At 46.4% G+C, this 13,948-nt stretch overlaps 1 protein-coding gene across 1 annotated transcript in view; it reads right to left on the bottom strand.

The window, feature by feature from the left end:
- adamts3 (ADAM metallopeptidase with thrombospondin type 1 motif, 3) overlaps window positions 1-13,948 on the bottom strand; it is a 128,668-nt gene that overhangs the window by 62,361 nt on the left and 52,359 nt on the right. Inside the window, exons 5-7 of the mRNA XM_030105563.1 lie at window positions 11,402-11,598; window positions 5,249-5,332; window positions 4,231-4,387 (exon numbers count right to left, since the gene is read on the bottom strand). Of these exons, the coding sequence (XP_029961423.1) occupies window positions 4,231-4,387; window positions 5,249-5,332; window positions 11,402-11,598 (438 nt within the window). The remainder of the gene's footprint in view (window positions 1-4,230; window positions 4,388-5,248; window positions 5,333-11,401; window positions 11,599-13,948) is intronic.

The following is a 13,948-nucleotide window of genomic DNA, read 5'->3' as shown; positions in this document are numbered from 1 at the left end:
GCTCTGGTTTCAAACCCTTTCTCCTGAAACCCATCCCAGGAAGGCTGGAGATGCGATCACAGCTCTGCGATAAACCGAACATGGCACTGAAGCAGCAGCTGATTAACATTACCCATAACATAATCAATACCAATGACTGGTTGAGACTGAGGTTTAATCAACGATTCCAAGTGGAAACACAAAACCTTTGTTGCATTTTGTGTCTGTTTACAAGACAAATGTACTCAGAGCTACTGAAAAAACAACTTTTTTAAACTGGCTCAAGGTGAATAAAAAAAAAAAAAAACAAACATCACCGAGGAAACAAAAAACTAAACTTTGTGGAAACACATGGATTCAGTCCCATGTAGACCGCAGAAGTACTGAACTACAGGCAAATAGACAATAACAAACATGGCAGCCTCCAGACCATATTGATTCTCCTCACATGAACAGGTTGTGTGTAAACTCGATGCGTTGCTGCTTCTCCAGCCTCAGATCAGCTGCAGAGGAGCCTCAGCGTCTCCAACCAGCCCTGGCCTGCCGTCCGAGACTCAGATCTCCAGCATCTGGAGCTGCACATCAGATTCCAAACACGAAGTGACCTCTGGCTGCCAGGGTCAACCACACAACCCGTGGAGGGCTTCACTTTATCTCCACGCTCCTTCAGGAAGGAAGCAAGGAGGAATATAAAGTCAGACCACAGCTGAAGCAGGCAGACAAACACTGACTGCTGATCGGACTTGGAGCGAAGGAGAATCTGGACTTGGAGCACAACGGCCGTTTAACACAGTGACTGCATTTCCACAGCATTTCCAGAAAGTGTTGCTTTTGTCCGTTTACACAGTGACTGAGCTGAGATGGAGTCAAAAAGTTGTGTTTTCAGTGGCTAGAAAACTAGGAAAATTTCGCGTTTTCATTTGAAATCATTGCCTGAAAAGTGACAATGGGGCCTGACAGGCTGATGTTTAAATACAGAAAAATAAAGATTTTTGTTAATTTTTCCTGAGTTGAAAAAGTCATAATTAGGTCCCAGACCAGGCTAGAGACGGAAATGAATGTAATGAAACAGAGAACGAGCTTTATGTTGAATGCTGGATTTATCTCCTTGTTTTTATGCACGCAGCACGTTTTTCCAAAGCCATGACGGGGCGGTGAAGTCGGGGCTCTGTGCAACGGCCTCCGCTGCTGGTCTCTGTATCACACAGAAATTTAGATCATCTCCCAGTTTTCAAACAAAGCTTCGCCTGCAGCTCCAATAAGCAGGGCGAGATCTCAGTCAGAGATTGGCCGCCCAACTAATTGCTCGCCTTTTTCTCGACTTAAAACAGGCGACGGAAAGCAGCCGATCGAAGGAACCCCAGTGAGATTAATGAGATTCCATCTTTCAGTTCATGCCTTTTAGCCACGGCTGTGTTCCAGCCGGGGGTTCATCCTCTGACGCGTCAGTGTCCAATAATAACCCCTGCATGTGCCGCGCCGTAAAGCCACAGCTGATCAATTCAGCGATTAATCGATGAGCCCTGCACGGCCAGACAGTTGATCGATGACTCTACGCTTCAACAGATCCGACGCTGGGAGGTGATAATCTTGTTGTTCTGGCGTCGATCGTGGTCGCCAGTGCAGCTCCTGCAGTGGAAAATGGGTCTGAGAGGAAGTGATCATCTGCTGCCGCTGGAGGACCGTTCCCTTCCTGACGTCTCATCTTGGTCCTCACGGCGCCAGCAGACGCTAAATGTGGAGTGGGAAGTCCGACAGAGCTTTGCTCATTCAGAGAGAATGGAGGTGTGTGACGAGACAGAGCCGGCTCTCACACTGCGCCGCTATTCAATTAAACAGCAGTCCCACTTTCCCACAGGTCTGGAGTTGATTGGACTAAATTTTAATAAACTGTTTAGACTCTAATGAGTCCAGAGACTGAGGGCAGCGCCGCCTCCTCAGAGAGGCTGTAAACAATTACCCGGGGCAATTCACTACCCACACTCTGGTCCTGCTTGTAAAAACCCCTTGTGAATCCCAGATGCCGTGACCTCTGTTTGTCATTACAGAGAGTCGAGATTCATTCATTCATCCGCCACAATGCTTCATATAACATGACAGGCCCAAGACCAAGAGTCAGAAGCCTTTTATTGTCATTATATCTGATGAAACTAGGGTTTAGGATGGCGAGGCTTTGTGGAGATACAGGTATGTATTTTCCCCGAAGTGAAGTCTCAATCAAAAGACAGAAGTCCACATCGAGTGGCGCCTTTAAGTTTCCACCCCTCAGCTTTACCTTTGAAGGCCGATCAAATCAAACCTGCATTTTGTGGAGTTTTTCTTCATGTCAGATCAAACTGAAGCCCGTCGTCTTCCAGGCGGTTTTCTCTCTACTTTCACACTCAGCTTTTACATTAGCACTTCTTACAGTTTCCACCTTCGCCGCCTCCTTCCCTGAAAGCCCGCTGCCCATTCTGGAAGCCGGGCCGAATGCGAGTCGCACATCCGAGGTGTGTGACGGCGGCGCTCGCTGATGGCCTCTCCACCCGATGTTCCTGCACTGCGGAGTGTGACTCCAGACCAGACGAGGTGGAGGACCCACAGATCGCCGCTCCACTCAGGATAATGTTATCATTCCACGCTCCCTGTGAAAGGCGTTTTAGAAGCGGGTGAGGGGCAGGGGTCGCTCACATAGAGCAGAATTTGCCAGACCTGTATATCTGAGGCCCGTTTCTCTCAATACATTCCTATGTCTACAAAAATGTAATGCTACCCGGTGAATCAAAACAAAAAGAAAGTTAAATTCTTACATCTGTATGATACTGTAACTATATAATAAATTTCATTGGGAGAAAATATGTATGTCCGGTTTTGTCAGAATTTGTTTCGAATTTTTCAGCCAGATCGTTTTCAAAACGTTTCCGTGTAAATGTGAAGCTTTTCTGAAATGAAAATGCAAAAAACAATGAGGCACTTTCACCTGAAACATCGTCGTGATGTAATTTGGCAGCATCCACAGATGTCCCGGGGGGCGCCGGCCGTTTCAGGGGTGTTTCCGTGAACCAAACCTCATTAATTCACCAGCAGAGGACTTGCTGGTTGGTGAAACGCGGCCGATTTTCAGAGGGACCAATAAAAGAAGACATCAAGCAGGTTGAATGGCGCTCCAGCGGCGCCGGCTGGGGACGCTAGGTTTTCCCTCATTATGTCAGTTTGGCTGCTGTGTGAGACTTAATGATCAAAAAACCAAACAAATGAGAAACACGGGGCTGGCAGCTGATAGATTCCCACTGCAGGTCATTACACACAGCGATGGACACTGAGGAATTAGGCAGCTCAAAAGGAGCTTGGAGGAGGATTTCCTGCAGGAGTTTTCAATCTGCTTGTGCTTCATCACAAAAACAAACCATGTCCTTTCACATGGAAATGGAAAAAAAAAACAAAAAAAAAAAACGCTGAAAACAACGCAGTTACAATATTGGTCCACTAGTGGGCGCTGTTGTTCGTTTCTGTAATGAAACTGTACACATACTGCTGAGAAGAATACTCTATTTATTTAATTTAGGAGCAATTGGACAGGGGACAGCAGACGCACACTTGGCAGAAACTTAAAATGAAATCTAAAAACGTTCAAACAGGAGACACCTGGGAGCAAAATCACATTAGAAACATGAACGTTTCCCAACCAGGACTCCATTCTCTGCACCATAAAGCTATACTTTCATCCGCAGGCTGTGCAGAAAGACTGAGGTGTGCCGGACCAGGAACACAGTTCATGAAAAGATTCAAATTTCCCCCGTTTACACGTTTCCAATGGCTCCGAACATCGTTATCGTGCAAACACACCCAAAACGCAATCAAACTTTTGTCTTTTCCACTTGAAAACAGCCTAAAATTTCTACCTTGGACCTAATAAAACATTTATAATGTAATTTCACAATCAAATAGTTGCAGCTTTTACCAGAAGGTCAGTTTTTGAACCACTGAGTACCTTTATTTTCACCTTTTTCAATCTCAGTTTTTATCTTAAGAAATGTAAACGTTTCCAATCATCCATCTATTTAATAACTTTCTGCTCCATGGCTGAGGGCTGCAGTGTGATTGAGAGCGTCTGCTGCTGGATTTCAGGTTATTGCTTATCAACAGAATGCATGATTACAGCTAAAAATAGAACATGTTGTGTTGGTGTTCATGTGAAGTGAAGCACTGCCGTGTGTATTGAGAAAAGGTTTTTGCCGAGGGATCGAACTTGGCGCCTGTGGAGGGGCTCACCCTGCATGCCCGTGGGGCCGAAGCCTTGGCGAGTCAGGAAGATGGCGTGGTCGTGATGCTCGGCGTGCTCAGGGTCGCCCTTCTGCTGCACGAAGGCCCAGCGGCACACGTTCTCCAGGCTGCGCGACGGGTTGCCTCTTTCAATGAGGCTGATGGACTGACGGGCGAGAGAGACAGAGAGAGAGAGAGAGAGAGAGAGAGAGAGAGAGAGAGAGAGAGGCTGAGCGGGGAGATGAGCACATTGGGATTCTGTCAGCAGACTGACATGGCGCGACAACCTCTCAGTGCAGATGGCACATTGTGCATTTAGCACTCTGGGTTGATAATAACAACAAGAGAAAATGGATTTTCTTCCAATAATCTGAACAGAAAGTCATTCTGCAGGCGTCCGTCTCCATTGTCAATTGACTTGCTAATTTTCTGCATGTCAGTGTGACAGTTCACCAATGGCTGACGTCTGCAATCTGCAGGCGTTTCCTTCCCCGTTCAGCCTCTCTGCTTTACTGTCATTGCTTCTGGAAAGACATGAGTCCTTCCACAGAAGCCTTTTCTCCAGCTGGCAGCACGAGCAACAGAAAACATCCGCAGCGACACAATCAGGAGATCTGGACTGAATGTTGAGGCGCAGAGAAAAGGGGCAGGGGAAGGATTTCAGTGGACAGTATGAAAATGGAAACACTTTTGCTGCATTTTGGGAGGGGAGGGTTGCAATCAGTGCCAAGTGTCATGCAGCTGTATGACAGAATTGAAATCAAGAAAACAGAGCATTTTTACTCCCAGAGCCATGACAGCAGGTCAGTTAATGGTGGCACTGGGTGGAAATCCATTCTGAAATAAGCTAACCGTCTCTACAGCTTGCAGGTAACACTGGACGTTCAGTCAGCAGCGATGCTGCACGCTAAATAAGATTCACATCTGACTGACTTGTACTCGTCCTTTAAAAAAGTGGGACAGGTGCATGCAGCTCGATTCCGCAGCCCCTCTCTCTCACACCTGGGGGGTTAATCACTCCTCTCACCTTGGCGTATCCCAGCATGATCATCCGCACCAGCACCACGTTGATGTGGACTCCCAGGGACTCGTCGTGGTAAATCTCATTCACCTGGGGAGCGACGGAGGACAGAGATGAGATGATCACACCGCACAAGACCAAGAACACCGTTCAGTACATCTCCATCACCGACACACCAACACACTCCAGCTCCAACCAGCAGGTTCTACTCTGTGCAAGTGGACCTAAAGAAAGGTTCCATTTCACAGCAAGTAGGTCTAAAGTTTGATGGATGGATGGACGGGTTTCATTAGCAACAGGGCGTTCAAGAGAGTCCTCAGAAGTATGAAATGGCCCAATCTGCAGGAAGGTGCGCTTAAAAAACGGAAAGAGAAAGAGGAAACATGAGCGAACAACTACCACATCAGACCTCGTTTACACGACAACGTCTCAAGTAAAACCACTCATCACAGATCAATGCACGAAGTGTTGAAACGTCTTTCTCCTATGTCGTCTTTTCTTATACAGTGTCTATAAGATGAGGAATGCATACATTCCTCCACAGTATTAAATCACATTTGAAACACTATGAAAACTGTTTGGGAGCCTATTGAAGGCAATATTATCTGTTTTACACAAACCTCAGCTTTAAAGCTAAAGGGCGTTCAGCTCCACCTCCCTGCTTCCTCTTTATTTAAATATTGTTCTCATTCAGCGCTAATATCCTCCAGTGTGGATCTATTTAGTCTGAGGGATCCGGTTTCTTCTGGACTGCAGCTGTGAGGCTTCAGGTATCAACGGGAGGAGACGACATGGCTCTGAACGTTCCCCGAAGAATTATGACAGAAAACACAAAGCTTTATATTATATTACTACCATATTAAACTAACTAACTAACCCTTCATAGCTGTTTCAAATGCGATTAACGACACTGATAGCGTCTGATTCTGTCTGGATTCAATATAGTCTCACGTTATGGATGAAATAAAAATCTCTCGGTCGGAGCAAATCAGATTCAGGAGCACGTTCTGTTCAGTCAAGAACAAAATGCTGCTTGTGGACGATCTGCATTGTGGGACACCAGACAAATATTAAAGCATTTGGTTTGACATTTACGCAGCAGAGTTTTGAAAAAGATGCTTGTTTACACAAAAATGACGGAAACGCTGAAAATGTCGTAGTTGCCGTGTTGGCCACGAGATGGCGCCGTTCGTTGATTCTATCATGAAAGGAAAGTTTTTTTATTTTCACCTGAAAATGTGGCGTAAACACGGTCTAAGAGGCTCTGAACGTTGGAATGAATGGTGCCAAAAATAAAAAGGGGTGGGCTGACCCTGGGATCTGCAGCCGCTCCCATCAAAACAGAACAAAACTGTCTTTTCCTTTTTCTTTCTCATTTTCTACCAGATGAAATTTTTCAGGACTGGAATTCAACTGAAACTTGGTGACTCCATATTGAGTACAGGTGATTTCAGAGGCTGTGCTGCTGTGCTATTATTACTAGACCAAACGCACTTTAAAAAAAAGCCTGTTTACTGACGCTGCTGTTTGAAATGACAAAGAGCTTTCCTGGGAACTGCTGGAGTGACAGGTTTGTTAAAGGAAGCGACTCCAGAGGCGGGCAGGGTGTGAATGATTCCAACAGATTAGTTTTCAGGCTCTGGATCCCCCTCCCCCTTTACTCCCACTTCTATCATTTATTGATAACAAACCATAAGAAGCATTTTAAATGGAGTTTCACTCGACACAGGACTTCATAAATACACACGGCGGCGGCAAATAAAAGGGTATCATTCATTTGACGTGCTGGTAGCGAACAACACAGGCAGCCAAAAGTCTTTCAGTGTTTCCAGTTATTAAGGACTACTGAAGGCCAGTGAATAGAAATGGTACAAAGGCAAGTGGTGAACTGCCGGAGGTTAACAAGAAAAGGCCTGACTTAGCTCAAAAACTGACAAAAAGGCCTTTTTCAGGGGAAAAGAAAATGAGTTAACAAGTTCAAGCTGTTCAGCAGCAATTGCAGGTCTAGCTACTAATCCCCATAATCCTGATTCCCATCAGCTCGTTACATGTGGCGCTCAATGGCGTACCCCAGTAAAAGATAGGGTGGAAACTCAGCATGTCGTTTATCACCGTTAATACAAGATCTTGAGGTAGACGTCCTGAGCCACTGGCCCACTGCTGCCCGCCAAAGTGTTTTGCTTCAGGATTATATCCCTGATCCAGCACGATGTGAACAAAGCTAAATCAGTGTTTCCATTAAACCTGCAGACGCAACATGACGACTTCACATGACAATTACATCTTTATCTGATGCCATGCACAAAATTACTGGAACCTACATAAATCTGTGTGTGTTTGTTTTTTTTCCTGCCCTCTTGATATATTTTAAAACACAATGTGACCCTTTCCTAAAAGCTGAGCTACCTTTGAAGCTTCTTCAGCAGCGGATGGTGATCGGGCTAAATGCCCACTTAGCAGTCGATGTTGTTACAGGACTCAGCATGTAAGCAAACCTCCACTCAGAAATCTCTCAGCTTGGCCTCTCTGGTCTGAAGAATCCCCACAGACAATGAACGTACGGTAAATGATAGTAACCCTGAGAAAAACAAGATGTTCAGGAAAGCCAAGAGAAATTTACAAAGAGAATAAATTTATTTTCTCATCACAGTGAAGCAGGGAACCAGATCACAGTAAACAGCATCATGAAAAACCAGCAAAACATCCCGTTTCTGAAGATCCAGTCTGGTGCATTCCCACCGGACGCGTTGCAAGCTTCACGGGCGTCGCTTTTACATTCGAAGTCAATGGTGGACGAGCTTCAACGGACCTAAAGATCAGGGTGATGGAGAGACCCTCCACCCTGAAGGAGTTGGACTGCTGAACATGGTCAAGAAAACCAGAGGAGACATTCAGGAAGCTGCTCAGCGATTAGAGAACCCGTCTGAAGAGTTTTCCTTGGAGAAAGGGATGAATAATTCTGGAGCTGAGCTCCCAAAGCGCTGATAATCCCTTCACATTTCTGTCTGAGGACTCCTGATTGGATGGAGCACCGCACTCAATCAGTCATTGATTAGCTCACACTATGGGGAACTTAGTTTGAATATAAATAACCATATATGATAAAGAAAACACTTGTAACTCATCATTTAATCATTCCATCTGCAGAGGTCCTCACTATGAAGTATTTCACACTTGAATCACACCATTCTTTTTCAGTACTGGAAGCAAAAACAGCATTCATTTTACTGACAGGTGACCTTTGGAACGCTGAAGGCAGAGTGGGCGGTATTCCTGTCTGACTGAGCGCACGGCTGGCACCAGTCCAGCCAGTCAACATATCAGCGTCTCCGATCGCTCTGTGGGTTTGTACATATCAGAGAGGCTAATTAAGCTAATTAGCAATCAGGATTATGGACTGATGTGACAGGCGGTGACAGAAGAGTGGGTCTGATTCGGTCTGCTCCAGTGATTTCCCACTGAGTTGACTCATTTCACTGCATCAGCAGAGACCAGAGCTGGAAACATGATCTGATCTGGTGAACAGGACCATGAGGCTCCTCCAGAACCAGCAGCAGTGGTCTAGTCCAGGGTCTATATGCACCTGTCAGCATTGTGTAAAGACACTTCCAAATCCCCCATGATGCACCACTTATCAGTATCTACGAGCCAGCTGCTTCACACATAAGGCGCACTGTTGATTTTTGAGAAAATGAAAGGCTTGAAAACATAGCACACCCACTTCTCCAGGGAGCGATCCGGCTGGGCTCCCAGCTGTGGCTCTGCCCAGATGTGGCCTGAGACGGTCGACAAAAGAAGATGGATAAACACTGATCCTGAGCTCGCATCTCCCCGGAGAGCCGCTCGGCTCCCTCTGGCAGAAGCTGCACTCTGATCTGCTCTGCACATTATCTCACACGTGGATCGGCTCGCATCAAAGCGCTCCTCCTCCACACACTCACACCCCGACCGGTTGTCTCGTACTGCATCTAATGACTGGATGATGGCTGAAAATCCCGCAGTCTCTCTTCGGAGCGAGGCGGAGAGCACGGACGGGGAAAGCAATCCAGACCGCCAGCTCCATTCTCCACGTTCGCCTCAAAACTGAGATCGGAGGCTGGGATACGGGTCAGGATGGCGGTCACGATGGGAAACACAGTGTGACCTGCGCTGCACTGCCAGCACCAAAAACAGTCCTCACGCCCTTTCGAAATTCTTCAGTTTCATGTTTTCAGAACAAAAGCTCTAAAAATCACAAGTCACGAATTTGAAAATAAGTTTAAAGAATACCAAAAACAGTGAAACGGCTTCAAATACTAAAAATGTCAGTTTTATTGTGATCTCATTCTTTATCATGTATTCATAGCTACAGCTTGTTGAATGATTCTGTGATCCACTCCATTGCCTGATCCTGGCTTTGCAAACTCCCTGAAACACGCAGATTTTCAAAAGTAGTCAAATCTCCAGTCTAAAAATAGCTAAAGACAGAAGAACGGCCAGAAATGTTGAAAACGGATAAAACGCCTAAAAAAAAAAAAGAAAATGCAGGACAAACAGGTAAAATAGCTCAAATCACTAAAAACAGTCAAACAACAACAAGTAATAGTAATACAGAAAAAAAACGGTTCTATAATTGGCTAAACTGAGATAAATCCATGGGAAAAATTGTAAAAATTAGCTGCAAAAGCAAAAAGAAATTTAAAAAAAGTCCAAATTGTTGCTACGAAGCTTTATGAATGCAATCTGAGTTTTAGTAGGTAAGTTTTTTTTTTTTTTTTAAATGATAGACATGTTTTGTGGCTCCAGATGAATTTCGTTTGATGGAAAACCTCAGAAATGACAATAAGGCTGCAGGTCTTTTCCGTAATCGGACAATCTGGCATCGGCTGGTTTGGGCTTTGGGAAGAGAAGCGAACCAACAACCTGATCAACTCTGAGTCAAGGAGCAGTCCTGCACTGCTGACACTGCGCTGGCTGTCTGACACCCCAGTACAAGAAAACTGCATTTTTCAGAGGCTCCTGTCACTGTGGCGAGTCGAAGGCCGGCTGTGAGATAATCCTGACGACTGATCAGCTGAGACCAAAGTACTGAGTTGGTATTTCTTTTTCAATGTAAAAAAAATTCCCCAGTGCAATGAAGTTCGACAGAAAACACCGACTCAATCGTGACGCTGGAGATAAACTCCCATCCTGAACTTCACAACCTCTACGCAGAGGATCGATCGGCTAAACATCTGACAACGCAGGGAAGTGCTGAAGGTAAATGGCAGCAGAGGATCAAAAAGCCAGGAACGGAGCCGCGACACGCCCCCCCCCCCCCCAAACAAGATCCGTCCATTAAAAAGAGAAAACCGCTCTTCGTTGCAACTCCTTACAGCCACTGAGGTGAAAGATGAAAGATGTGCAGCGGCCAGCTATTGATCAGGGAAGGCGCAGGAGAGACGGGTGCATTATCGGCGGCCAGCAGCATGTGCACGACCGCGGCGCCGGCGTAAGTAGAGGAAATGAGGGGGTCTTCAAGGAAAATGAGAAACGCCAACAAAAGAAGCAAAAGAAAATGTCGTCGAACAATGAGAAATCAATCAGGGCTGCATTCAGCTGAACGGGACTGCAGATTGCAGGGTTTCTTATAGACTGTATATGAAGTGAGCAGCCGTGCATGTAATAACAGACAAAAGCAGCATAACCGCATAACCAGCACAGAGGGAGGGGGCAGGAAAGGAGGGATCGCTCCCACAAAAGGAGCTCTGATTGCTTTTTATGAAGACAAACTGTTAATGGGGTCGTATATCCAGGGGGCGGGGCCACGCCACGGGGAAGCGTTAATGTCAAACAACAGCGGGAGACGAAGACAGAGACAGATTAGTGTGTAGTGGAAAGTTCAACACACAGAGATGTCCTTTCAATAGAGATCTGTCTACGGACCAGGACCAGGATCTGGACCAGGCCCAGGAGAATCTGGACCAGGACTCCAAACACCACTCTCATGTAAACAGACACCAAAAACACTGTGACAGTTTTACATTTTCAGTAGTTCAAGTGCAGTTTTAGAGTTTCATCAAACAGAACATGAAAGTACGAGACTTCCTGTTTGGATCTCACGGAGCTTCATCCACCCAACGACACTCGAGTCACAATGAAGCTCCAAAGCGGCGCCGGCAGCGACTGGAGTGGACTTACGATGTTCATGAGCGTCAGGAGGTAATTCTGCACGTGCTCCTTGCCGTGGAACCGAACCACCGAGTCGTCCACCCCCAGCAGGATTTCGATGTTGTAGTCATTCTCTCCAGCGTCCCGGCGGCGGCGGCGGCGGTGGACCGTGTCATTGACCTGTTGGATTACCGAGTCCAGCACCCCGGGAACTCCGAGCTCCGGTTCTGTGGACAGACAGAGGAGGAGGAGGAAGAAGAGAACAACCAGTTCAGAGGTTTCATTCACACGGCACACTTTGTACCAGTGACTGCTGTGGTGCAGTGGTTAGTGCTCCCGCCTCACAGCAACAAGGTCTTGGTTTTGTATCAGGACACATATATCACAGTCAGATCAATATTTCTCATTTTTAAACATATCAGTGTCGGTCTAAAGTAAAACTGGACCGATATAAGCAGCCATTTTCATCTTGCTATATGTGTGTTAGGGTTGATGTAAAATGGAAAATGTGTAAAAAAAAAAAAAAAGCTCCAGTTCAGTCATGGTTCTGATATTGTTGAGTTATCAGTTTCATGTGAAGTGGCTTGTTTTAATTAAAATTTTGCTTAATATTGGTATTGGTATCATGGGTGCGTCTGTGGTTGTTTGTCAGGATGTATCCTGCCAAAGCGTCATCAGGGCAGCTGTGATTCATCCCCAGCAGTGGAACTCTCCCACTAACAATCTGAGGGGTCCTCCTGCAGATGAGATTATCCTCTGCAGTTACATAACAGCAGAATCAGATCTGAGTTGAGCGCGACAGCCCGTCTTCACCGGATTTGAAGATGGAGTGAATGATCTCTGCAGGCAGAGTTTAGTTTCCCCGGCTCTCCTTTCCCACACCATGAAATTGCCACCGCTTAGGTTTTAGATGGAACGGCCGCCGGCGCTTAATGCTCCCTTCAAACTGCTTTAAGTGCTCACTGTCAGGACTGAGGCCGTCTGTGTCACACCTCCAGTGGGCTGATGGGAATCCCTTTATCCCGTCTTCCTGATGAGACTCAATGTCAGACACTCCTCCTTCTACTCCACTTTCAGCGGAGCTTTTCCATCAAAGGAACAACCTTTGAGGATCATGAAAAGCCTAAATTGTTCTTGAAGCTTTGCAGAGAGGATGAAAACCGAAAACGGGCCACCGCCGCGTCCTGCTTCGCCTGGAGCTGGAAACCCGCCGTGAGCCCGGCTGTGATTACGTCTCCAGGTTGTTGAGTTCGGTTGGAGCTGCAGCTTCAGTTCATTCTTGTTTGAAATAATCTCGGCTCCGAAACGAGACGGGAAGGAACGACGCCCCCTCAGTGAACTCCGAGCTGCTTGAAACAAAGTTCCACAAATCTTTTCAGGCGCAGCAGATGGCTTTCCAAACGCGGTCTCTGGAGAACCAAGGCTTCTCATCTACAGACGATGTGTGGCGTGAAAGCAGCGCCGCACTGTTTCAGTTCAGGGTTTCAGGTGGACCGGGACAGACCGGTCAAACTGTCTCAGAATCACGTCTAAGTTGAAGGTTTTCTATTGTGGTGCAGAGTACCTGATGAAAACAGCAATTCTGACTCAAAGCCAAATAAGCCCAAAATGACAAGGCTTTGAAACTAACGTGAGCTAACACGCTTTTGTTAGCTAGCATCGTGCTGTGTCCACTACTCTTAAGAAATTTGCTCTAAAAACAAAACAAAAAAAACAATGCCTTCTTTGAAATTTTAAAAATTTTCTTGGTAGTTTGGCCCTTTTGGGGTGTCCTGCGAGGTGCTTTTGGCCCACAAGCCTTATGTTTGACACCCCTACTCTAGATAATTAAGATGGTCAGTTAGACAATTAGGACCAGCTTCTCCAGTCCCAATCAGCAGAAACAGGCTCAACCAACAGGCCCGTCGTCAAATAACACTCAGCAAACGTGGGAAGGTTTCTATTTCCTGTTGTTCACACTCTCACACTACAGGAAGTTGTTTGTCTTCATTTTAGGTGAGGAAAGGTCAGAGTTGAATGTACCTAAGAAGTCTGGATCTCGAGTGACTCTGTTGGGACTAATGCCAGTTAGTGTGAGGTTCCCTGAAGCCTGAAGGTCATTATTAAGCACAGACCAGAGGTCACAGTCATATTTGAAAATGCCAGCATGAAAGGCCTCCAAGCTAAAATTGGGTTCATGTAGGTTCACGGAGCCCGTTAACAAACAAACCAGGGCGAGCAAACAGAGATCACACGGACTCACAGGTAGTGTGTGTGTCCAGGACATTCTGCTGTGTGAGAAAGTTTGGCCGTGGGCGAAGTCAAAACAAACCCTGTTCCAGCGCCCGTGAGGCTGACTTCTCTCATGACTGAACTGAAAATACCAGCATCTGCCTGAGAACACGGAGAACAGCCGGACTGAGGGAGCTGTGACTCCACATCCCCACCGAAACAGAGAGTGAACGAGGAAGCGTCCCGCTGTGAAGGATGAGCCGGGTGTGTTTCACGTCTCTCCTCGCTCTCAGGCTCAAAGCTCTTCACTACAAACCTAGAAATACATCAAGCGTTGCACCACGACTGCAGCTCAGTCAGTTGTTT

This window comes from Salarias fasciatus, chromosome 12 (assembly GCF_902148845.1).
Source record: "Salarias fasciatus chromosome 12, fSalaFa1.1, whole genome shotgun sequence".
Lineage (NCBI taxonomy): Eukaryota > Metazoa > Chordata > Actinopteri > Blenniiformes > Blenniidae > Salarias > Salarias fasciatus.
This window is presented reverse-complemented; position numbering and strand designations above follow the sequence as displayed.